The following is a 26,489-nucleotide window of genomic DNA, read 5'->3' on the forward strand; positions in this document are numbered from 1 at the left end:
CTGCCTTTGGCTCAGGTCGTGATCCCGGAGTCCTGGGATCAAGTCCCTGCATCGGGCTCCCCGAAGGGAGCCTGCTTCTCCTTCTGCCTGTGTCTCTGCCTCTCTCTGTGTGTTTCTCATGAACAAATAAAACCCTTAAAAAATAAAATAAATAAATAAAATAATAAAAAATCAATGAAATAAAATAAAATAAAATAAAATAAAATAAAATAAAATAAAATAAAATAAAATAAATAATAAAATAAAATAAAGCATAAAGGGCTCTGCATCCTGGATGGAGCTGGTGACACCAATCCTCCCTGACAGTGTACTCCCTGTACAGAGACCTACAGGTGGTGTCACCATCGGACAGCAAGGTCCTATAGACTCAGGGAGAGAGCATAACATCAAGCATACTTTGAGGTAAAAAGTGACTCCCATCCTGGAGCTAAGGCTGAAAATGCAGATGGGATCTATCCCCACTCACTGAAGTTTGCACCAAATTTAAAACATGAAGACAGAAGAAAACAACTGGAAAAGCACCGAAGATCCTGGCAGTACCCGAGAGACTTCAGTGTCCATCCTAGCTCTGTCACCCAACATGCGATGACTTTGAGCAACTCAGTTTCCCTTTGAGATACTTTCACTTGAAAATCAGAAAACAATACGGGGCTTACTGCCATATGCCAGACTAAGCACATCTCAAATAGAGGAGAACTAAGTGGCTCCAACAGTATCTAATATTAAAATCGTGCGTTAAATGTCCACAATAGCCAAACTGTGGAAGGAGCCTCGGTGTCCATCGAAAGATGAGTGGATAAAGAAGATGTGGTTTATGTATACAATGGAATATTCCTCAGCCATTAGAAACGACAAATACCCACCATTTGCTTCAACGTAGATGAAACTGGAGGGTATTATGCTGAGCGAAGTAAGTCAATCGGAGAAGGACAAACAGTATATGTTCTCATTCATTTGGGGAATATAAATAATAGTGAAAGGGAATATAAGGGAAGGGAGAAGAAGTATGTGGGAAATATCAGAAAGGGAGACAGAACATAAAGACTCCTAACTCTGGGAAACGAACTAGGGGTGGTGGAAGGGGAGGAGGCGGGGGGGTGGGGGTAAATGGGTGACGGGCACTGAGGGGGGCACTTGACGAGATGAGCACTGGGTGTTATTCTGTATGTTGACAAATTGAACACCAATAAAAAATAAATTTATTATAAAAATAAAATAAAATAAAATAAATAAATAAAATAAAATAAAATAATAAAATAATAAAATAAAATAAATAAAATAATAAAATAAAATAAATAAAATAATAAAATAAAATAATAAAATAAAATAAAATAAAATAAAATAAAATAAAATAAAATAAAATAAAATAAAATAAAATAAATAAAATAAATCATGCGTTAGGGCAGCCCGGGGGGCTCAGTGGTTTAGCACCGCCTTCAGCCCAGGGCATGATCCCGGGGTCCCAGGATCAAGTCCCATGTTGGGCTCCCTGCATGGAGCCTGCTTCTCCCTCTGCCTGTGTCTCTGCCTCTCTCTGCCTCTCTGCCTCTCTCTCTCTCATGAATAAATAAAATATTTTTTAAAAATTGTGCATTACTGTGACTGAATGCTAAAATCAGGCATAACACTAGAGGCAGCACCCAGGTATGACCCTCACCCCATAAAAGTAAAGGTGGTATGCAAATGAAGTTTGATAAACACTGTCTCTCATGCTCTGACACCCTTGGCAACTTCACATTATATGATGCAAGCTACACCTGAACATTAGTGTGAACTAAGGCCTTGACCTTGAATCCCAAAAGGTGTGCTCCTACCTTTAAAAGAGAATAAGGGATCCCTGGGTGGCGCAGCGGTTTGGCGCCTGCCTTTGGCCCAGGGCGCAATCCTGGAGATCCGGGATCGAATCCCACATCAGGCTCCCGGTGCATGGAGCCTGCTTCTCCCTCTGCCTATGTCTCTGCCCCTCTCTCTCTCTCTCTGTGACTATCATAAATGAATAAAAAATCAAAAAAAAAAAAAAAAGAATAAAAAGCACAGTTGTGAACAGGACAACTCAATCTCAAAAACAATTTGGCTTCCGAATACTAACCTGTACCGGGGACTGGGCTCCGGGAGAATGTGATCCTCTGGTCCTGTCCCATTCTCCAGGCTTCCGAGGGGGGCATCTGTGCACAGAGAGCAATTGCAGAGAGAAAGTCAGCTGTCTGTTTTCATTTCATTTTCTCCATGAGGCAAGGACACAGTGCAGACACTGGCTCTGCTAAATCAGTCCACTTACAGATGTTTCCTCACCTGCTCACCAGATTTTAATCTGCTGCTTGTTTCATTCTTTGGGCCATAATCTCAGATTTGGGACCAATCACTGATGGGAGGCCCCATCCTCCCACTTAACCTTTTTGACCTTGAGCCACCTGGAATTATGCATGAAGTCCACATTCAGAGCCAGCCTCAGGATCAGGGAATACTAATCAGCTGTTAGATAAAAACGCTCTCGCTGCAGGGGCTTCTGACAGACACAAGGGGGCAGCACAGCCTAATCACTGACAGCACCTGCCTGCATCAAAACCAAGTGCCCTGCTGCTTTCTAGAAAGCCACCTCCCTGCTCAGAGAAGGGTGGTGTGGGAAAGGCATTCGGAAGAAGTGAGGCCACAGATAATCTCCAGAGGCACTGAAGATTTTCATAAATGTATTAGCTGCTGTTTGAGTCGCTTTCCAGAAAAAAGTGCCAATGCATGGCCCTCAGGCTGGCCGGGGACACAAAGACTGGGACCAGCCATGGTGGCACGTGCCCTTTGGAGAAACTCCTGGCTTCGCTCACTGCAGAGCCAGGCCCAGATGGAGGATGGGACACACAGGTGGAAGGGACCACCCCTCACTGCCCTCAGCCCCACGGCCGCCTCCCTGTCATTCCATTTCTGCCTGACTCTCTTCCTGCTTGAGGCTCCCCAGCTCTTACGGCGTTGTACCAGGGGATCCTAATGAGAAAATTATTCTTCACTGTTTCTTCCACCCTGCTGTCCCCATTAAGCTATTCCACTCACTCCTGGAATTTTTTAAGAAGTTTGAAGGGGAAACAGCGAATGTCTACCCCTCAGCTTCCCTCCCTACCATTGTGGTTCATTTAAGGTTGCAGGCTTGGCCTCCAATTTTACATCAGCGAGTCACCTAGCATCTTTGCGACATGGTATCCTCAACTATGAAAGGGGTAACACCGGTGACTACCATATGGGCATTTTAATAACACCAACCGTATGTATGATCAAACTCCTATTTTAATACACGTCTGCTTTGGTGAGAATAGTCACTGAGTGGCTGCTAGTGCAGCTCGCTCTAGAACCCAGCCCGCCTACCACAGCTCCCACCATCACCTTCATCATTGCCCCCACCCCCTCTGTCCCCCTCGGCAAACCCAACAAGGTGCCAGCTACAGCTCCCCCTTCATGAAGAGGACAGCTCCAGAGTACGCACCTCTGGCTGGGACCTCAAGCCTGAATCTTCATCCCACAGGGCTCACTGTCTGCCTGAAAGCTCTACTGGAATACCCTGCAGGGCCCACCACCTGACCATGACCATGCAAACCAGCCTCTTCTGCCACCCTCTCCGCTGGACCACGGCCTCTCAGAGTGTAGCACCCCTGCCCCCATCATGGCACTTAAGGGTACCCCAGACCTGCCGGTTCCACTTCATTCCACTCCTCATCCACTGCCACCATAGTGCTAAGGCTCCATGCCTTCTACGAGTCTCCTGCAGGGGGTCCCCACAGTTCTGTTTCACCCCTGCTAATCCAACTCATGGCTGTTGGATTCCTCTCCCTGAAGCGAAAACAGAGACTCTGACATGCACCACGGAAATCCACGGCAGGAGCAATGGCCAGCACAGCCTACCAGCATTCCAGATACCATGCCTCCTCAGCCCAGGTGATCTGTGATCTCCCCCAGTAACCTACCACCTTGAGCAGTGATGCTGCAGGGGGTCTGACACTCCGGGGTGCAGAGCTACCTCTCAGTATGTGCCACTCATCCACAAGGCACCCTGTGAGGTTCACTACTATTAGTTTAATTTTATAAATGTGGAGACGGCCAGGGAAGATTTCAGGGACCTGTCCCAGACCGCCAGCACATGAGAGTCTGAACCTCACTCTGCCCAGGGGCAGAGCTGAGCCCTTACCCACTTCATGATCTCTCTGCACAGCTGATCTGAGCTGCATACCCCTCCCTCTACAGGTCCTTGGACTCCCTGCCCCATTCCTTTGTCTACACTGTGTCCCCACCTGGATATCATTTTTCCAACTGCCAGGTGTCCACTCCCTTTGGCATGCCCCATCCCCACGTGCCTGGTCCACCCACTCACTCTTCACCCACTCTGCAAAGGATTCCTGAGCCCCCCACTGTGGGCCTGACTCTAGCCAGGGCCAGAGTCATACTGGAACCAGACAGACATGAGTCTGTCCTCACAGACCTCAAAGACCAGCAGGGGGAGAGGAATTACCAGGTGATTATACAAACACACGGTTACAAGCTGAGGTCAGGGTGCTGGGGACGTAAGAGGTGTATGGCAGTGTGAACATGAGGCCTGGCCCGCCTAGAGAGTGGGCAGAGGAGCCCTTTATAAGCCAGCACCACGTGGGCTGCCCCCCGCCCCCCCCCCCCCCCAAGGATGCACACAGGGTGCAGGAGGCAGGAGGAGAAAACCTGGAAGTGGAAGCAGGCTGGTGTGCCCAGGGGCATGGAGCTAAGGAGAAATGGGAGATCAGGCTGTGCAGCGAGCTGGGGCCTGGGGGGTACAGGGCGGCCACAGTGAGGATTCTGGATTTTATCCTCAGTGCACACTGAAAGGGTTTGGAGGAGAATGATGCAACCTGACTTATGTTCTAAGAAATCACTCCGGTTGCTAAAAGAAGAATGGCCAGGGTAGGGGTAGGGGTAGCAGAGAGAGCTGTTGGTGTCCCTTGTCCCCCCCTTACATGCAAAACTGCAGGGGGGAGGGGTCACCTCTGGATCTCCCCGGAGCCTAGCATGGTGCTGGCACAGAGCAGGACCACCCAGTAGTTGCATAAAGAAAACCATGAGCCCTGAGTGGCACATGACCCCCATGAGTGGGGGTGGAGACCACACACAATACAGGCTTGGGGGGTGGGGCACCACAGTATCCTGACTCTCCAAAAGTAACATTACCCCCTGGGAGTCCAGCTCCCAGGCCAACCGTCTCAGATCGGAGCAGCGCTGCAAAAGAGCCTCTTCAACCTCAACCAGCAACCCCAAAGACCCACTGGTAGGACAACACGTTGAATATTCTACCCAATGGGGAAATGAAAGTTCGAGGACCCAAGGTCTGAAATGAACAAACAAGCCCTCAGAAACTGACTGAATTTACTACAACGCAACACTAAACCCAGGACCCTCGGTGAGGAGGCGAGCAGTAATGTTCCACGTGTGCAGTGGGTAGAAAAATGGGTTTTTGTTCACCTCCATTGAGTATTCGTAGTTGAAACAAACTTCGGGGGTTCTCTCTCCCTTGCAGCTTCAAAGAGATGTTGGTAAACGCGCTTTGCTCAGTTGCAGGTAATAGACGTGCCCAGAGGAATGACTGTATCTAATCCTCCTTCCGGGCCTTGTGGGACCCTGGCTGGTATCTTCCTTCTCTGAGCCTCTAATCCCAGAAATGCAGCTCCAAAGCACAGCCCCTTAATCCACAAGGCCTCCTTGTCCAAGAATCAGAGGATAATACTTCTGTGTTCAGAGTCCCCTTCTCTGCCATCCTCTCCCTCCTCAGATTTAGCTACCGAAAACATTCATCTTTCTTCACCATGTGCCTCCCCACCTCTTCCTCTAAATGCCCTCAAGGGCACTAGAGGCACTAGAGGCAGTAACACTTTCAAAGATGATGAGAAGGTCTCTTAAGGGTAGAGTCCTCTGTGTGCAAAGCTGTCATTAAGGACACAAAACAGCTCCCAGTCACAATGAGAAGGAATAATTTAACTTTCCTTTGTAGGAAGATGTCAATTTGAAGGGACACCGGTCAGAAATGAGCAAAAGAAAAGGAGCTGGGAGAGACATGCTGACATCGTGCACCCAGAGCCACCCAAGGAAAGGCCTCTCTGGCAGGCAGGCCAGACCCAGCACCTCTGGACCAAGTGCCACCCAAGGGAATGAGCATCGGGCCAGGAGGGACTTGAAGCAGCCTGGCATTCCCATCAGGTAGCAGATTCCTCCAGTTCTGATTCTAGTATCTTCTGCAGCCCGAGCATAATTTGTCTTCCTATGCAACTCCTACCCACAGTGACTTTGCCCCTGAGGCTGTCACAAGCTTCCAGGACGCCTGGCAGCTTCGTTACTAGAGTAAATTAAAAAGTTGGCAGCCCAGCTCATACACAGCATTTCTGATGAGGATAATCACGATAAGCTGGACCTCGGGGTCCACTAAAGGGACCAGATGAAGCCTCTGGGTCAGGAAGGCTGGAAGGTAAGCAGTGGGACCCTGGGAAAGCTGAAAGGGGGATGCCTTCACACCAGGATGCTGGAGGCCAGCCAGAAGCCTCTCCCTGGAGACACTGCAGGAAAGCCCAGAGGGAGGAAGAGCGGGGAGTTCTCTAAGACTAAACCCCAACACAAACGGCAGGCAGCAGTGCCCCAGCCCTCAGCCCTCAGTCCCCAGGCCCAGATGGGTGAGAGGAACCCAGCTAAAAAAGGAAGGAGCCACTGAAACAAAACAGAGCACCAAGGGCACCTGACAGCCCAGCGACCATTACAACCCAACACAAAGGCCCCCTTGGTAGGGAGGGAGACAAGGTGAGTGGGAGGGACACTGGCTCATCAGGCGGACGCCATATGGTCCCAGATAGGTGTCAGGACCACCTGCTCTCTGCAAGCTAAAAGCTTCTGGCTGAGGACAAAAGGGGAGGGAGTGAGAGAGGGCAAAGACTCTCAAAGGAAAGAGGAGAAGGGCAGACCCCATAGGGAAGTGTGGGGCACAGAATGGGGGAGACACAGGAGCACCCTCCATTCCAACCATCAGCTCCCGGCCCACACACATCCTACACCAGGTGCCCCGCCACGCCACTGCTGCGGTGCCACAGCAGGCTTTCACGAGGCCTTAGCTGGGGCCTGGCACCTTGCCCCACGTTCACATGGGGAGCCTTCACTACAAATCTGAGAGAAAGGTAGGGTAACAGTGACCAGCCTTTCCTCACAGGCTGTGGTGGAGAGGGATGTACTCATCGGATGGGCCACCTTATGGTCCTGGGCTCACTCCAGGACAAGGGCTGGCTGCTGTTACCACCGTCGGTTGCACCTTCCAGAGAGGAGACCCGCTGGTGGACTGAGTCACCCACCACACACACTCAGCAGCCCCAGTTCCCTGCTGCTCAGAGGGGAACCCACCCTGCCGGTGCGGCTCCTGGGGCTGGGCCATCTGATCCCCACCCCAGACGGCTGCCAGCTGGCGTCCCACCCGCCCCTGCGTGCCAGCTACTTTGGGTGGGTTTCTGTGCCCGCCAGTGACAAGGAACAACAGTCTATCATCTGGTTCAGACTGTAGGCAGCTTCCTGAGCAGTTGGTGGGCCTCCGTTATGATTTCTTAAAGCTGGCCTTGGAAGGGTGAGAAGGTGCCTGTGGGGAGGTCAGGGGGGCACTAGGGCCTTACTCACCCAGTGGTGCTGTGGGGCAGTGACGGCCACCTGGCACTGCACTGAGCTGCTCCCTGCACAAGGGGCCCCTCCTCCCCCTCCCACCATTCCCCCAGGACCTGCTTTAGCTCAAGAAAACAGTAACAAACCACAGGAGAGCACACTCAACCAAATGGAAGGAGTCAGGATCACTTATCTTCTCCCTGTACAGGCAGGTCTGAAGCAAGCTGCTCTCTGACCCCCACGTGCTTTGCTGCAAAGGGTGCTGGAGACTTTAGAGCTAAGTGTTCTCTAACTTTCTCCCTCAAAGGCAAAATTAAGGGTCACCATTTGTGGTCAGTTTGTACATGACCAAGTTCCCAAAAAATCACTAGTAAGGAAAAAAAAACAGGCTTCGGGGCTCCTTCTTGACTTGTCAGCTGCTCTGGCCCAACACACCCGCTCTGGTTAGGAACAACTCAAACACTCCGGTTCAGCAAGAAGAGAAGCCAAACCCTTATTCCCTTCCAGTCTCCCGCTCTGAGCCCCATGCCTCTTTGCTCCCTCATGCCTACAGAGAACTGGTTCTCCAGCCAAAGCACAGGAGTGGAGGGAAGGAGGAGTCAGGAAACACCCACCTGCAGGGCTGTAGGAGCCCACTCCGCTGACCGGAAAGAGGACTTCGGCATCACCGTGCAGCACCTGCAGAGGAGCCCAGCTGTGCATCTGGGAGAGGTGGGTGTTCCCATCCAGCGGCCTAAGGTGAGAGAATACAGCTGCGTGACAGACCGAAGAGCCTCTGAGGGCTCAGACCACCACAAGCATCGGTGGGCCTCCCTCAAGTTCCCTCTTGGGAACCAACCAGACCGTGACAGGGCTAAAGATAGGAGGCCCATGCAGTCCAGATCCAGACCTCATGCATCCATTCTTCCAACCAGTATTTACTGAGCACCTACTGTATTCCAGGCTCTGTGCTCACACAGATTTTGTGCTGGCCAAAGAGCCAGCCAACAGTGTTCATCTTGCCCTCGAGGAGCCTACAGTCTGGTAGGGCACCAGGACATGAATCCCACAATCCCACAAGAAGATGTAAGACAGCAGCTCAGATTTGCAGAGCTGGTCAGGAAGGCCATGGAAAGTTTCCCTGAAGAAGGGAGGTTAGAGGTGAGAGCCAAAGGCAAGAGCCACAGTAAACGGAGCAAAGAGGACAGAGGGGAGAATGCAGGAGAGGGAATGGCACGTGCAAAGTTCTGAAGCAAGAGGAAGCACGGAGTCCCAAGCTCTGAAATGATGTCAGCCAGGTGACCTGGGGCTAGCGTCCCTTCGCTTCACTGGTTCTCAAACACTCATTAGTAAAAGTGCAGAATCAGACCTAATTGCATCTGGGTCCCTCCCAAGAAAAGGGGTCAGCTTAAAGATTAACCGGGCTCATATGACCAGTTATGTCGTCACCTTATCCACGAAGTACAAAAGCAACTTGGACCATCTTTGTCACACCAGCTGGTTCAGTTGAGTTTGTTTGGGGAAGGATTTGCCCACAGGAGCATTTGCCTCTGGGCAATTAGGAAACAGTAATAAATGCCAGGCTGTATTTGCAGGGGACTTTAAAGTTTATAAAATCACTCTGTAACTCAGTTGTAAAGGAGCCTAAAACTTCTTTAGAGGAAAGATGGGAGGAGGGAAGGAAGGGGAGAAAAAGGGGACACAAGGTCCAGGAGATGCCATGACTCATTCAAGTTCAGCATCCTGGACAGAACAGAGGCTTCAGGGGTCTGAGCCCCCATCTTTCAAACCCCAGTACAACGGGCCTTGTGGCTGCTGCCGACATGATATAGGTAGGCTTTTTTCTTTTGATTTAGAGCAGAGATCAACACAATTTTTTTTGTAAAGGACCAGACTGGAAATATAGGGTTTGTGCCCATAAGTATCCTTCTCTTTTAAAAAGTAACCACCAGGGATCCCTGGGTGGCGCAGCGGTTTGGTGCCTGCCTTTGGCCCAGGGCGCGATCCTGGAGACCCGGGATCGAATCCCACGTCGGGCTCTCGGTGCATGGAGCCTGCTTCTCCCTCTGCCTATGTCCCTGCCTCTCTCTCTCTCTGTGACTGTCATAAATAAATAAAAATGTTCAAAAATAAATAAATAAATAAATAAATAAATAAATAAATAAATAAATAAATAAATAAAAAGTAACCACCATTCTCAGTTTGGGGGAGAATCTTGGCCTATAGGCTACTTTGTCCCTGCTTTCAGAGGCCTGCCACTTAGAGATTTTCCTTTCAGCCCTCTCTAGCTTTTAGTCAGACATTTGGCTATGAGCAAGAAATGGGAAACAATCCTAACAGAACTGTGCAGAATCCATTATTTTATCCTGCAGGTCACACCCACAATGAGCCCCTCAGAAGCCAAAGCCATACTGGGATGGGGCTGTGGGGTGAACTGGGCTGTACCTCTAGAATCAGCAGAGAACTGCCCTCCCGGGGCTCTGATCCAGCAGCTGGTGACAAGGGGGCTCCCAGACACCCAGGGGCGCTCCAGGGCACCCCTCAGGAGAAAGCAGCAAAACCACCAGCCCTTTCTGGGCCACTGCACTGGCTCCAGGCGGGTGGGATTTTCCGCTGTTTATTCTAAGGGGAAATTTTGCAGCTTCACTTCCCAGCAACATACCCAGAGTGCAGGTGAGGACAGGCTCCATCAGGTGAGGTTTTAGAACCCAAGCAAAAGTGCCCAAGGGCCACCACCCCCAATGTGATTTACACTGAAGTGAGTGCTAAGGCGGAGACCAATTCAGAGTATGTGCCATCATTGGCTTACTAACTCAATAACAGGTGCTGCTTTTCATTAGAAAAACCAAACGCTTATTTTAAAACCTAGAAAGTGCCAAAAAGAGGAGGGGGGCGGGGAATACACCAAAAGCCACACTCCCAAAAACAAAACTGACTTAGACACTCTTCCCTTGGTGTTTCTTTCTACACATACTTTTCTTTAGGACGTCGTAATGAAACTAATGCAGGACTCATAGTTTGCTTTTTTCATTCAATATTCATTCCAAAGTTGGTCTCCACACTATTGGCACCCTCTTAAATGTCATTTAAGAAGTTCAAGATCCTACCAGGTCATGGACAGAACAGCTGAATCACTATAGCCAACACCTGGAATTAATAAAATACTATATTAACTGTATTGGAATTAAAATGAAAAACTTAATTAAAAAAAAAAAAAAAGATGTTTGAGCCCTGAGACGCTAGGATGTTAAAGTGTAAGCTACAGAATAGTCGGCTGTTAACGGAGGTCAGCTCATGTTCTGCTCCTCTAAGTGCGGACTTTGGTATATATCTCTCCTCGGGATAGAGTCCCAGCGAAGGAATGCTTAATCGAGTGGGATAAACATTTCTAAGGCTCCTGACATCGCGTCAGACTGTCTTCCCAGGGGGCTGTCAACACAGGGGGTGGCCATCTGTGAGGATGCCCAAGTGCACCAGTCATCCATCCCTCAGTTGGTGCCTTCTGTGTGCCTCGAACACACCAAGCGCTGAGGACATGCTGAGCAAGCCCTCCCCCAGGGCGCTAACCCAGAGCTCGCCCTTTATCCAGTTATAAATCATGGCAAAATAGGGTGTCTACCGGCATTCTGTATTTGCTTAATTGCTAGTGAGGTATAACATTTGTCCCTATGTTTGAAATTCTTTTTGAATTATGTTTTCACCCCACGTCCCTACTGGTATCAGAGGTCACATATGAAATGGCAGAAAAATCCCTTCCTGTAATAAACATACGATCCTCTTTTAAGAAAAAAAACAAAAAGCAAACTGAATACATACAAATTTTGAGGTGGGAGGGACAAGATTTTTCCTCTGTCATCAAAGCAGTGGTTTAATTGCTAAGCAAACAGAAATGTAAACCCAACTTTTGGCCAACAGGGCATTTTGGAGGCAATCACAGCCCTTCTCCGGGATGGGCCACCTTTCCCTCACAAACTTGGCTGTGCTGTTCAACTGCTCAGGCCCCTCTAGGCTCCTAGACCTTTCATGTGAACATTAGTTTAAGATCAAAATGCAAGTATTACTCAGTAGGCCATGTCATCATTCCTCTGCTCTTCCCCAAGATGCTCTGCAGAACGTTCGATCAAGATCCCCCCCTTACGCCAGGGAGAGGCTGTCCATAACCTGTAGGAGGCCCAGTGGCCTCAAAGGGCCTGGACCCCTGGAAAGGTCACCCTGCACTGTTTTGTGTTTTACACATCACAATGCTGGAGGCACCTACCTTGGCTCACAAGCTGGCCTCCCCCCTCAGGCTTCCCTCAATGGCACAGTCTGGGGTAGGAAGAGAGATCACTGTGCCTGAGGCCAAAAACACAGAGTGAATCAACTCAGGGATGCACTCACCATGGACACACAGAAGGACACGGCACTTCCTGAAAGGCCCAGGTGAAGAACAAAAAGGGGAGGCTGCGGTAGCCTACTGTCAACTCAGCTAGGCCATGGTACCAGGGTATCTGATCAAACATTATCCCAGTTGTCTCTGTGAAGGTATTTTTAGGTGAGATTGACACTTCAGTCACTAGACTCTGAGTAGATCAGATCACCCTCCCCACTTTGGCTGGGCCTCATGCAATCAGTGTAAGGTCTTAACAGGAAAAGGCTAAGGTCCCCCAGAGAAGAAGAAATTCTACCAACAGCCTGCCTCTGGACTCAAACTGCAACTCTTCCCAGGGCCTCCAGCGTGCTGACCCACCCTACAGATTTGGGACCTGTCAAGCTTCCACAGTCACATGAGCCAATTCCTTAAAATAGATCTAGACAGACAGACATAGATGGACAGGCAGTAGTTCCCCTCATCATCCATGGGATATGTTCCAAGATCCCCAGGGGAGTCCTAAAACTGCACATGGTACTGAACCCTATATATACACTATGTTTTTCCTATTCATACACACCTGGAATAACATTTAATTTATAAATAAGGCATATTAAGAGAGTAACAACACTAATAATAAAATAGAACAATTATAATAATAATCTGCGATAAAAGTTATGTAAACGTGGTCTTTCTCACTCTCTCTCAAAATATCATACTGTATTACAGTCACCCTTCTTGTGATGACAGGAACTGATAAACTGCCTGCGTGATGATGAGATAGGGAAACTGAAGGACTCCATAAAAATCTGCTTTCTGCTCCTTTTCTTGCTTCTTTTCTTGATTAGACCCATACTTCCACTTTACACCTACCTCCTGATACATAAAGCATCTGTCCTCCTTGTAAGGGACAAGGAGTTAATGACTTCATTAGAACAGGTAACGTCTGAGGAGGGACCAGGTAAGAATGACTGGAGGAAGTCACCATCTACATATTCTCATCGATGTGTTCTCCACTACAGGCACTAGACATCTCAACACCAAGATCTCCTGGCTCCAAGGAATAACACCTGGATCCTCATGTTTGTTCTAACCAGTTCCTGGAAGCCTGAGAGGTTCCAGGAACCCCCAGACCCAGAACAAGGATGAGACTCCCTCCTTTCCTTCCTGGGTCTCCGAGACACTCTGTACCTGCCCTCTCTCTATGCCTTCCATAAACTTTGCTTTCACCTCTTGCTGGCTCACATTGGATTTCTAACCTGCATGCACTCAGGGACTCCCTTGGCTGGTCCTGTGGGACCCCCCTCTAGGTCCTTAGACCTGGCCAGCCAGCGTCAATGAGATGAAGTGGGATGAAGGCGCTGTGTAGTGTAGGCATAAGCCAGTTCACTACCAACCTTGTAATGATCCATGAGGAGGAGGAGTATTTGCTTCAGGACCATGATTGGCTACAGGAAACTGAAACCACAGAAAGGTAACTGTGGCAAGTGAACTCACAGGTAAGGGGGGATCCCCTCCCCTTGGTTCTGCTTCTCTGGAGATCGACTCACACAGCAGGTCGCAACATGCAGTTCCCAGGTAGAAAGCACTCACCCCATGACCAAGAGCAACAAACGCTTCAGGGAGGTGACCCTGACCAACCCGTCAGGAGTAGAAAAAAGGCTTGTACATGAAAACATTCATTTCAGAATGGCTGATAACAAAAAAGCAAAAACAAGAACAACAGCAAAAGCCAAAGACCTAAATACTGAACATCCAGGGGCAACATCAGCAAATCGTGATGTGTTGATCTGTCAACCAACTGATAGTCCTAATTATGTAGAAATGTGGGAAATATCTGACAGTAGAAGCTTGTGAGCACAGCACAACTGACCCTTCATCCCTGCTCTACCCACTGCTCTGACAAATCTCCACTCTCTGAGGAATCCCATCCTTCCATCCGTGAAGATGGTGACGCGCATTAGCCTCCCACGGGAGCTCCTGGTGTTGTAGCAGGGATGCTTGGGGCCCGCCCGGGCCCGGCCCACCGCAGAAGAACAACAAAGTGATGCTGCTAATACAGGTACCCATGTGAATGAAGATGAGAGCAGAGATCAGAAATAGGTATCATCTCATGAGAAAGAAAAAGACTCCTATTAGAATAGACGGGACTTGAGAAGCCTAGGGCCAGAGCGGCCATGCCCCACATCTCACACCTCAGGGTCTTGGCATCTCCATGTTCCTCACTCACCAGCTGGGTTTGAAGCTGGGGGTGGTGGATGGCACCAGGCACTGCCATGCCCAAGCGAAAAGGCAAGCTAGTTCACTTGGCATTTGGAGTAAGACCAAGCACAGGAATTCTCACAGAGCAGCCAGAGAGGCAGCAGTTGACCAAAGGCCTCCGTGCAATATCCCATTAACTCAGCAATCACTCTGAAAAGCAGGTGCTGTTTTTCTCCCAGGTTTCAGATGAGGTTCTGGGAGGTAAACTCATCCAACCTAAGCCATGCAGCTAGTAAGTGAGAACCCAGGCTGTCTCGATTCCAAGATCCACACTCTTAACTAGGCTCTTCTGCTTGATGCCTTCTCGTGCATCAAGGCTCTTCCATAAACACTCATCTACTGCAACACCACCGTTAAAGCAGCAAGCTCAGGCAAAGTCCTGTTCACACCTCTGTAGATAAACACAGAAACTGCCAGCGGGTGACTCTTGTCTAGAACAACGCTGCCTCTCTCCTGAGCTTCCTGTGCTAGGAGCAAGTTAGAGATACAAGGAATATCCAAGCAACAAAAACAAAAAACACATACATAAGGCAGGAATTTCAGAGCACCCATCTTGACACCAACTTTATAGTAAATACCTTCAAATATACTCCCTTCTGTTCATTCTCAGAAGGACAGTAAGCCCATGCTCCTTCTTCTTCAATCAAGATGAGAAAAGTGAATGATGCTCTTTACACACATAGTGTGCTTGGATTTCACCCAATACTGCCAAAAGAGAAAGCCATTAATGCACCACCCTTCATTAAAAGCTCAAGTGGCACTTACTTCTCAGGTGACCCTGAATGGCCCAGGCACTTCCTTCCTGACATGTTCCCATACGCATCATCCTCGTTGTCATCCACATCTTCATCATCAATGCTTTTCACATCGAGCTTCTGGTACCCAAACTCCCCATTCAGAGATAGAGAATCGATTTTCCATGAGCTGCTGCTCTGACTTCCGTTGGAATTTGGCCCAAAGGGGCTTTCAAAGGCAGACATGATATTGATGGAGGAGCGGTCTGAGTTCTCTTCTGAGCTCTCCCCTGCCCCGGGTATCTTTTTAAAAACATCACCAGAGTTCTGCTCCTCTTCCTCATCATCAAATGAGATAATGTTGGTCACCTTCTTTTTCTTCTTCCGCTCCTTTTTACATTTGGCATCTGGCAAAAGAAGATATGGTATGAGGAAGCAGCAGGCAAGATTAAGCCATGATTGAGCCATTTTGCCTCTATATTGTAGAAAATCCTCTACTATTCTCCTGAGAAATAAGATAAATTCAGATTTTCTTTTTTAAATCCTTGAGAAAAAAAAAAGTCTGTCTACAGGAGACTGAGCAAAATAGATGTGGGGCTCTACTTGTGATTTAAACAAACACTCCATAGAGCATACATAACAATCGTCCCTTGTAAGTACTTCAAGTCAGAGAGATGAAAGGACTTTCATTGTTTCACTTTGGAAAATACTCCTAGCTGATTAATGAGACCAAGAATATCAGTTTTGGGTGGTGGTCAACTGTTCAGCAGCCACCATTCATCCATCTCTGTAATGAGACTTCGCTGCTGCATGCATTGAGGGTGGCAACTACTTCTCCACCCCCTTGGGTGTGGGCTGGCTCAGTGCTGATTTTACCAATAGCATGCAGCAGAGATAACGGTGAGTTCTACAGCCCAGGAACCAGGATGTGCTGCACCCTCCTGGAACGCTGCCCTGAAACTCCCAGGGAAGGAAGCCAGTCTAGTTCATTAGAGCATGAGAGGCCACCTGTAGAAAAACAGATGCCCCAGCTAACAGTGAGCACTACTTCTAGGCACATAAGTGGGACCATCTTAGATCTTCCAGCTCAGCCACCAGTTCAGTGCAGCCCTATGAGGGAGCCCAGGTGAAATCAGTGGAACCATCTTGCCAACCCACAGATTCATTAAAAAATAATAAATCGTGGCTCTTTCAAGCCACTGCATTTTGGAGCTGTTTGTTACACAGCAAAGACTAAGTGAAACTGAAATCAAGGCTGCCTTTGTAACCAGTACTTACAGAAGTCAGTCTCTTCACCCATCTGAATCATCAAACTTGGCTGTGAGACACTTTGAACTGACTCTAGAAATTCCATCCCATCTAAACCAAGGTGTGACATGGTGATGCTTCACCAGTGTATCAAACACTGAGACAATGTCAAAAGCAGTGAAAATGACACTCTTTGGGGTATACAAATTCCAGCTTCTTTGTCACACAAAGCCCTCAACAGTCCTCTTTCCTATGTCATTCACCTAGGGTCTCTACTGGATAAGGAGCAGACAAGACAGATAAATCCAGCATATATACCAAAACCCCAGAAGATTCTGAGTTTTCACCATCATTAATAATTCCAAAAAGATGACCATGATTACTGCCTTGTTTAAAGGAATTTGAGAATATTAGGACTACATCCTTAAACCCAAAATTCCCTGTTTTGCTATAGCAACACTTTGAATGTCCCAGAAGGCTCAAGGCATATTACAAAGTTCTCACAAAATGGATCTTAATTCAATCAATTTTCTTTCCCCCCCACCCCACAGCCTAGAGTCAAAGCTAACTCTCCCTTTCTCCTTGGCATCCACTTAAACATCACCCTCCCCAATAGTGCACATTCTCCGTAGCACCCATGCATTGCTTCCATCCCATTTATCAGAAGGATCATTACTTACTTGTAGAATTCATCATTAAGTATCTATCCTTACCCAACCCAAGAGCCTGCAGATAAAATGCTAGAGATCTTCCTGGTTCACTGCCAAGCACACAGAATGCAGTGAATGAACCCATGAATGAAGGGAATGAAGGAATAAATGAGTGAAGATCAAGCTCATCTGGCTTCATGAGACCAACACACCCTCACAGTCTTTTTGCTGTCATTGAGCCGAATGCTCTCCCACCCTATGGTCTTCACATCTCAACAAGGGTCTCAGTCCCTTCCAGAGGAAACAGGGGGAAGAAAAATATACATGAGTATGAACTGAAAATGCAAGTGCGTGAGACTTCATTCCCCTTGGCACTCTCAGACCACAAGTTGTGTCCCCCTCGGCCATGGTCAGCCATCCTCTGACCCGACCCCGCTGTTCAAGGTCCCACCCCCTTCTCACTCACCAGCACTGACGTGCTTGGACACGACAGGCAGGGGGTCGGTGTCCTGTTCAGGTTTGATGAGGATGGAGACAGCAGAGGATGCTGTGATCTCCCTGAAAAGGCTGCTCACTCCTTGTGTGGATTCCTTCAGCAAGGAGGTCACATTCTGTGTTGACTCCTTTAAGAGGTCCGAGACGGTGGGAGCAAACTTACTCTGCCCATTCAAATCCTTGTTGTCGATGTTAATTGCAAAGAGGATAGAGTTCAGACCTGCCCAAAAAAGGGAAAAGTCTGGAGTGTCTACCACAGGAAAGTCACACCTCCAACACAATAAATGAGTGGCAAACAATATAGTACACAAGAGGGGACACCCTGATTTTAAGCACGAATTTAAAAACCTCCCACAATATGGGGTCAGTAGAGATCAGCTATCACAGGAGCTAAGTCTTTCCAAATAGTCTCCCTATTAGTCAAAAATAAATAAGGGATCAACCCCAGGCTGATAAGACATAAGTTCTGAGGTCAGACAGCCTGGGTTAGATCCCACCACTGCCACTTTCTAGAGACCTTGGTCAAGCCACATACAACCTGAGCTTCAGTTTCCTTAGCTGGAAAATGGGGATGAGAATATCTCTTTCACAGGGTATTAAAGACAATCACCCACTAAAAACAGTTCAGCAAACAATCAAAAATGTGCACCAATAGCATTACTAGTATCACTTCAGGCAAAAGCTTGCACTGGCCTACACAGGAAATCACAGTCAAAGCCTGACTTTTCCTCATCAATGGGACAAGACGAATGTAACTCTCTCTCAGTACTTGGGACTTAGCATAAACCTTCAAGAAAGAAAAAAAAATAGAGGTAAGGAAAGATTTGAAAGAAGCAAGTTACCCATTTCTGTTGGGCTCACCCTTTGAATGAGAGTCAAAAGATAAACAATCTAACAATTTGCCAACTAACATCAATCCAGCCTTTCCATATTGACAAATCATGTACATGACTCTTCACCACAATTGATTTTCTCACTGTCCTATGAAAGCAATTCCCATGCTAACAGGATCCCCACCTCACAGAGGAGGGAAGTAAAGTTAACAGAGCTCACAGGACCTGTCCCAGGTCAGGAGCCAGGAAAGGGTAGAGCCAGGTGTCAAAGCCAGGTCTTCTGCCTCCAATTCCCCAGGCCGTTCAAGGCCACAGCCAAAACCCCCAACCCTATGCTTTCCCTGCCAGGATATCCAACTCAAGATAAATGGACTCAATGACCAATGCCACTAAATAAAGGACAGTGACAAGTAACTCATTAAGTAGGGGAGGAGTAAGGAAAATCACAGCCTCCTTTGGAGTTATAAATTCCCAGCCGACTGCTCACCAAGCTTCAAGGACCCATCACTCCTGGCCTGAGCCAGGCTTACCTGCTGCCATGGTAGGAAGCATGCTAGATCTTTCTTCATCCATCACAAAAGACCAGTCTTCATAAAAAGTGCTGCAAGTTGAAAGAGAAAGGGAAAAAGTTCTGAACAGTGGTTCTCTGCATCCATCAGCCCAACAACTCCCTTACATGGTTCCCTAAAAATCTGTGCCTGGTCATCCAAGGTCTCTGCCAGGCTGAAGCTTCTGGTTATAAACAAAGGATTGAACGTATGATGAATTCCTCATTCATCCCCTGAGCTTGAGTATACTGAAATAGGCATGAGATGGAAACTTGGTTATTTATGAAGCAGCAAAGAAGGGCACAAATGGAGGGGTGGCATCCAGTCAAGCAATCTCTCTAAGACATAGGCAGGAAATCCAAGCTGGCTCCCTAGGTGCCATGACCGGGCTACCACAAGAGACAAATTCAGAACTAGAGTTCCATGGCTCCATCAACCAGAGCGTTTGTATGTAATAACTGCTTGGGCTGCAGACCCGAAAGTCCAAGTTAGCCCTGGAAAGGGCTGGGAAGACCAACGGGCCCCACAACCTCAACCGGCAGAAGGAGAGAGGTCAGCAAGGCATCCAGGGCTTGTCCAAGCTCATCTGGCAATAATGGGACAGTCAGGGCTCTGAAGCAGGTGCCCCAGTCCAGCTCCCTAGCTCTTTACCTGACCCCTGCTAAGCAGTTACAAGCGAATGCCCTCAATCCCTGACTTCCCTACGAGGTCAGAGAACTTTCAATTAGTGGAGACAAAGCTCACAGGCTAAAGCAGGGTCAGCGGCGAGGGACCTACAGTGCAGCATGAGATGGGACGTATTCACCGCCGAAGGGACTGAGTACAACAGACAGAACAAAGGAACGCCCCACTTCTGATACACTTACCCAGCAGTGTCGGTGCAAGCGCAAACTACATGTTCAACCTGGCACTGCCACTCTACCTCCAATTCCCAACACTGTGATTCTTTAATAATCTGGGCCAGTTTCCGTGCATGTAAAAGAATTTGGTTTTCCCACATCTAGTTAGATAAGTGGCTAGAGATTCAGCTATGTTCAACTGTGATTCTAACAGCTGGATTCACTCTAATTGCTCATCATTACAGTCGACCTTGATAATGAGTTGTACAACTCTGAACTACTTGCAAATGATTTGCTGGAAAAAGCTTCGTGGAAATTCGTTTTAAGAAAGAGGAGTATGTTCTCCTCAACTAAAACTGCTTAATGCTCAGGGTAGGGTGGCACCCAGACATTCATAGCTTCTGGGCTCATACCTAAGCGTCACACAGGTGCAGTCAGCACAGTGGCCCCACAGCCCGAGCATACAGCCAGACAAGGCACTACAGGCAATGTCAGTGGGAGAACTTCAGGAGTATTTGTCAGAATCTTTGTGCACAATCCAGAACACCAAATGAATTGCTGGTAGACAGGTGACCACGAGCAGCGCACACACACAAACAGATGAGGAGACAAGCCAGGGAACACAGGGCAGCATATAAAACCATGGGAATGCATCACGGCATGAATGAAATACCAGCTTATTGAATTAAATGAAATTAATTCACTCAAATTAAATCCTCACTGTTGAGGATCCAGACACTGCTAATGTGGAAGCTATTCAAGGAACCAGCGCAGGACTGATCACTGTCCCTCTGCACCAGCAGGTGACAAAACACATGTCTAGTCCACCATTCTCAGACAGTAAATAACAGCCACTGACATAGAGTCATTGTTAACATCATGAGTACAGGAAAATGTCAGCACTGTCACATGTTTCTGAGAGGAACATGGCTGACAGTACTACAGTTGATGCATATTCAGTACCCTCCCCCCAGTGCTATGAGACAGCACATGCCTCACCTTGCTGAGCCAGGCTATGGCCATGTGATTTGCTGGCCAATGAAGTGTGAGTGGAAGTGAAGTATCTCTCTGGGCAGAAGCTTCAAAAGCCAGTGTTCAGTTCAACCACAGCCCCTTTTCCTACCTTGACAATCACAAAAGCATTTGTCAAGATGGAGCCTATGTCAGCCTGGGACCCTGGGATGGGAAACCCCGACTCATCCATGACAGACATGCAGCAGGGGGAAGAAGTAAACCTGGCTGTCTCAAGCCACTGAGGGTTTTATGATGTTTGTTAGAGCAACATAAACTGACCTATACTGATAGAGTGAACTGTAGGTTTACGATCAAGGGGGGAAAAAAAGAAAACATCATAAAATAGTTTTTTGGGTTTTTTCCTTTTATTTTTTAAGATTTTATTTATTTATTCATGACAGAGAGAGAGAGAGAGAGAGAGAGAGAGAGAGAGAAGCAGGCTCCGTCCAAGGGATCCCGGGTCTCCAGGATCACACCCCACCCCAAGGCAGCGCTAAACCGCTGGGCCACCGGGGCTGCCCTGTTTTTTTGTTTTTTAAATAACAATTGACTTTTCTGCCCAGCACAAAACTTCCTTATTTCTTTCAGTCAGTTTGGGATTAACCTTAAAAACAAATAAACAAACAAACCAGAAGGAATTGCAAAGAACCCAGCACAAAGGAAAAGCAAACACAAAACAGCACTAAATCCCCAATTTAGTCTGAAAGCAGCCCAAATTAAAATTTCACCAAGTGAAGAGCAGGCTGTGCCCTGGGACAACAACTCTCTCCACATCCCACACCTAAATAACAATAAGCCTTTATGGAGTACTTGCTGGATGCAGGTGTCATGCAAGTCCTTTATGAGCATTCATTCTCTTGCTTATTCTCAGATCATCTGTGCACAGCGAATAAACTGGGACCATAAAAGGGGAACCTGGGTGCCCCCAACGGGGAGACCAGGATGCAAACCCAGGAGGTCAGTTTCTGCAATTCCAACCTGTCAGTTATGGTTATGCCTCCCCCGAAGCCCATCCCACGTACCTGAGCCTGCTACGGTCGGCCAGGAGCATGTGCAGGTAGCGCTCCAGAGAGTGTTCATTGAGGGCACAGCGCAGCCAGGCCCGGCCGCGGCCCACATCCGAGGCAATGTGGTGCAGGGAGTAGAAGCGAGGCAGCTCGTGCTTGCTGAGGACCTCCTTCACATAGAACCAGAACACCGGCTCTGCAGAGACAGGGATGAGTATGGTAGCACTTGGCCTGGGACGCACATCGTTCTAGAGTGACGTTCCCTAGGCATTTTTCAGGACTTTGAGTTCTTTCCTTAGCACAGAAAAGGAAGATACCATAGAGTATAATTTTGCACCTGGGTTTGTTTCTTTACTTGTCTAGATCATGAACGTTTTCCTGTCACATTTAAAGATCTTTGAAAACATGATTTTTGATGACTTCCCAGCCAAACATATTTAAGTATTTCTATACTTCTGGGAACATGATATATTGCCCATTTTCCCTACATACTGCTTTGAACATCGTTGTCCATAACTGTCCTCATTTCAAGTTCCTTAGAAAAGATTTCCATATGTCTGAGAATAGGAACAGATTTAAGGCTTTAATGGAAAGCTAGGAAAGTTTGTTTGTTTGTTTTTTTTTTTAATTTTTATTTATTTATGATAGTCACAGAGAGAGAGAGAGAGGCAGAGACACAGGCAGAGGGAGAAGCAGGCTCCATGCACCGGGAGCCCGACGTGGGATTCAATCCCGGGTCTCCAGGATCGCGCCCTGGGCCAAAGGCAGGCGCTAAACCGCTGCGCCACCCAGGGATCCCGGAAAGTTTGTTTTTATCCACAATGTAGTTACTGGATCTCCTTACATCCCACCTTTTTCATCCACATGCACACAGATTTATTCATAATTTTCACTCTAGTATATACCTCATGTTGTGATCAACTTTCATCACATAAGCTCATCAAGCCTTTTCCATGCTGTCAATAATAACCAGTAACATCAGCAAGGGCTGCTCCTGTGTGCAGAGCACCAGCAAAGTACCAGCCACTGCACTGAGGCCTTGACAGCCGTCCGCACTCCTCATAAGCAGTTATGTCATCTCTATGTCAAAGACAAGGTCCGAGGCCTGGCCAAAGGGTCAGTAAGCGGTGTGGCAGAAGGAGGCCTCGGAGCTACATGACTGCAAAGCACTAACTCTGACAGCCTTGTGTGGGGACGGAGGGCTCTACCCTCTTCAAGATAATCGTGTTCACACCTGCTCAGTATCCCACGGGAGAAAATGCTGAGTCTTTGCGGGCAGATGGGAATTCTCATCCAGAAGCTAAATAAGCTAAAAGACCCCTCTGAGAATGAAACAAGATCTTTCAACATTCCTTCTAAAAGAATGTAAATACACATATCTCCATTAAATGGACACTGGCTTAAGTTCACTCAAATGATTCAGTTCAGCTCAGGTAGCATGGACTACATTCGTAATGGGAGCCACGGACCGGCCACAGCTGTTGGATGAACAGGCCACAACAAGGGTTCATCCTTAACAAAGCTTCCAGTCTAGCAGGCTGGGCGACTGGGAAGAGATCCATCAACAGAATGACCTTGGCAGCTCACTCAGCCATGCCACCCTTCGGATTCCTCTCCCATAAAGTAAGCCCCAAAGTATAGAATCATCCAGAGATACTAGGGTGACTGGAGAAAAGGGAAGTAGAGGCTGAGCACGCTGGTCAGACCATGATGACCAACCACCATCTGCTTAGTGACTACTTTCTCAAATGAGAGCGACTGCATCGTTTCCTCTTCTCCTTTTCCTGATAATGGCAAATAAATGCACATGTATGCATATCTGTGGATGAAGCCAACCTCTGAATCAGTTTGAATAAATATCTCAGGAATGACTGGGGAAACCAACAGTGCGGCTCATTTAGGACTACGTTCTGTTTCAACCCCTAAATGCCACTCACAAATCCCCTTCCCGAACCCATGAGATCAGTCATGTGTAACAGCCTTTTTTCCACTCAAGGCTTCTCTCAGAAACCAGGACGGGGGAATGGTGAGAGCAATACCGTGGGCCAGCAGGCCAAGAACTTGTTTTGAAACATGCCAAACAACCATCTGGATCTCTATCATGATTCAAATCAGGTGACTCTCACCTGCATCTGGTCTTTCTGGAGAACTGCCGTGACCTCCCTCTGACCTTGAATGCACACGAGACACTTAACGTGTGTTTTCACCTTTCAATTTTGCAAATTGCGTAGTGCTACAGAATCCGTCTAAAGCCTGCCAAAGCGATGCCAACGATGATAAGAATTATCCCAGCAGGGCTCCACTTCCACTGCCAGCATTAATACGGTCTATTTCAAGTGCAGCTCACCTGCCACTTAACGCTTGCAGTGTCCGTAATTTAATTTGGGGCTATATACCGATCTCTTATTGCTCTGAAACCAGGGGGTAACTCCAGAAGTGGGTGAGGGTTTCTGGTTCTCCGAACACCTGAACACCATTTGCCCACAAGAACAAGAGCCTCGGAGAGGCAGTTGAGGCAAGCCACCTCCAGGGACACTTGTCAACAGAGGGGGACTCTAACATTACAGGTCTGCTGGTAAATTTTCTTGCAGGCCTAGACTGTAAGAGATGCTGAGATATTCTGGAGGACAAAAACCCGGACACAAATTCTAATTCAGGCACTGTATGACCTTGGGCAACTTTTTTTGTCCTTCATCTGTAAAATGGGGATCGCAGTACCTACCTTTAATTTATGATGAGGGGGGAAAAATGAGAAAATAAAGCATATGTGTAAAGTGCTTCATGCCAAGGCAGCACAGAAAGCAAAAAGCACCCCTTCCCTTTACCCCTAGTAGTTGCATCCCCCTTTCCTAGGAGAACAGCACCCCACCTGGTTCCCTGTGAAGTTGCCTTCAGCACTATGCACCTCTCCTCCCACAGTGCTGGACAAATAACCCAGACTGGACAATCACTCGGCCAAGCAGAATGTGTGCTGCAACTGGCCTCATTCAACCCACCCTTCTCCTGCCCTGGTTTGTTATTTTGAGCACCGTGATTTTTTTTTGTATTAATTTTGACTTTTTAAAAATATTGCATGAAAATGTTATGCCTCTCAATTGCTGAGTTTTTTGGTGCTGGGACCTGGACCACAGTGTTCTCCTCACAACTTCTACCTGAACCACCAGAGGAGAGACCTTGTCTCCTTAGAGAACTGAAGACAGGAAACAATGGTCTAATGGCCAAACCTGGCCTACTACTTGTCTTTGTAAGTGAAGTTTTATTGGAACAGTCATGCCCATTTGTAGACATAGTGTCTGTGGCTGCTTTCCAGCTACACAGTCATAGCTGGGAAGTTGCTACAGACACCTAAGGCCCACAGAGTCCAAAATACCTACTATCTCATCCCTTAAGGAAGAAGTTTGCCATCCACTATTTTAGAAGTAGGTGCTCTAATAATCATGTAAACCTGGAACCACCTTCCCTCCCTTTCATGTAGAGTATGCCCACCTGGGAAAGACACCTACCCAGACAGAAGCAGGGCTGAGAGGCAGAGACAGATGTGGGGGATGCTGAGCCCCTAAACCCAGTTCTCCCTCCAGTCTTCTTAGTTCCTTGAGGTAGTAATGCCCTTTTTTGCTGAAGTTGTCTAAGTGGCTTGCTGTCACCTACAACCAAAAGCCTGATGCAATGAGAGAGGGTATTCTTCAGTCATCTGATAATCATTTACAGAGGAGGGGCAACCCTCCAGGCACTAAGCAGGGCCTACATGCATACAAGTGACAAATGCATCCCTCAAAAATAAAAAATTTTTAAAAATACCATGGCTCAATGAGAAACAGAAAACCAACTACAAGGAACTAGGCTCTTAATAAACAAAGGCTTAATTTTCTCACAGATTTAGTCTGGAGGTAGACAGCTGATTCAAAGGCTCTGTCATGGGCAGAATTTCCGACCTCTTGACCTTCACCTCACTGTCACAGAGAACTGCCACCACCCTGGGTATCCCATCGACAATCGGAGCAGAAAGAAAGAGGACAAGATAAAGCCAGCTCTATCACCCCTTTTTTAAGAAAAGGATAAGTAATCTGAGAAAACCAAGAGGAACAGAGATCTAGAATGTCAAGACTGGCTGAATCACTCATGATCCATCACCCAGGGGATATCCCATGGCCCCGAGCAAAATCAAGGCTCTGTTAAGCCAAAGAAGAAATGGGGAAAACTAACAGAATCACCCATACGTGCCATCAAGGATTCCAGGAACATAAGGCAACCAAGTGCTCCCTTCTAAACCAGCCTCAGGCTTAGGTAACCCCAAGGGCCCCTCAAACCCCAGTCACATCCAAATCTGGAGGAGCCTGACTACAAGACACAAAAAGATCAGCAAAGCAGAGTTCCTGACTAGAGGCCGCAGCTTTGTCACTCAGCCATCTCCTAACCAGCCACAGGACTGCCTTCTGAAACTAGAACTCAGGAAGTGTGGTTTAAACATCACATAGTAAAGACTTCTTAAAAGTCTGTAAACGTGATACTTTTTTTTTTTTTTTGCTTTCTAAAAATTGTGGTAAAATATACATAATAAAATTTAGCACTTTAACCATTTTTAAGTGCATAATCCAGGGGAATTAAGTACATTCGTGGTGTTGTGCGACCATCACACTATCCATTTCCAGAACTCTTCCATCATCCCAAACAGAAACTCCATACCCAGGAAATGATAACTCCCTCATTCTCCCCTCCTCCCGGCCCCTAAGGCTCTCTATTCTCCTTTCTGTCTCTATGATTCTGACAATTCTAGATAGTTTGTATCAGTAGAATCATACACTATGGGACCTTTCATATCTGGCTACTTTCACCTATCAGAATGTTTTCAAGGCACATCCACGTTCTAGTATTTCTCAGTATTTAATTTCTTTCTATGACT

At 47.6% G+C, this 26,489-nt stretch overlaps 1 protein-coding gene across 9 annotated transcripts in view; it reads right to left on the bottom strand.

Annotated features, from left to right (window-relative positions):
• The window catches only part of SNX29 (sorting nexin 29), a 528,683-nt gene that overhangs the window by 440,463 nt on the left and 61,731 nt on the right, over window positions 1–26,489 (bottom strand). For all 9 annotated transcript variants that reach the window (XM_038540328.1, XM_038540324.1, XM_038540323.1 and 6 more), the window contains exons 5-10: window positions 21,605–21,785; window positions 18,712–18,782; window positions 17,320–17,568; window positions 14,987–15,362; window positions 8,244–8,362; window positions 2,090–2,165 (exon numbers count right to left, since the gene is read on the bottom strand). In XM_038540328.1, the coding sequence (XP_038396256.1) occupies window positions 2,090–2,165; window positions 8,244–8,362; window positions 14,987–15,362; window positions 17,320–17,568; window positions 18,712–18,782; window positions 21,605–21,785 (1,072 nt within the window). The remainder of the gene's footprint in view (window positions 1–2,089; window positions 2,166–8,243; window positions 8,363–14,986; window positions 15,363–17,319; window positions 17,569–18,711; window positions 18,783–21,604; window positions 21,786–26,489) is intronic.

The sequence above is a fragment of the Canis lupus genome, chromosome 6 (genome assembly GCF_011100685.1).
Source record: "Canis lupus familiaris isolate Mischka breed German Shepherd chromosome 6, alternate assembly UU_Cfam_GSD_1.0, whole genome shotgun sequence".
In the NCBI taxonomy this organism is placed as follows: Eukaryota; Metazoa; Chordata; class Mammalia; order Carnivora; family Canidae; genus Canis; species Canis lupus.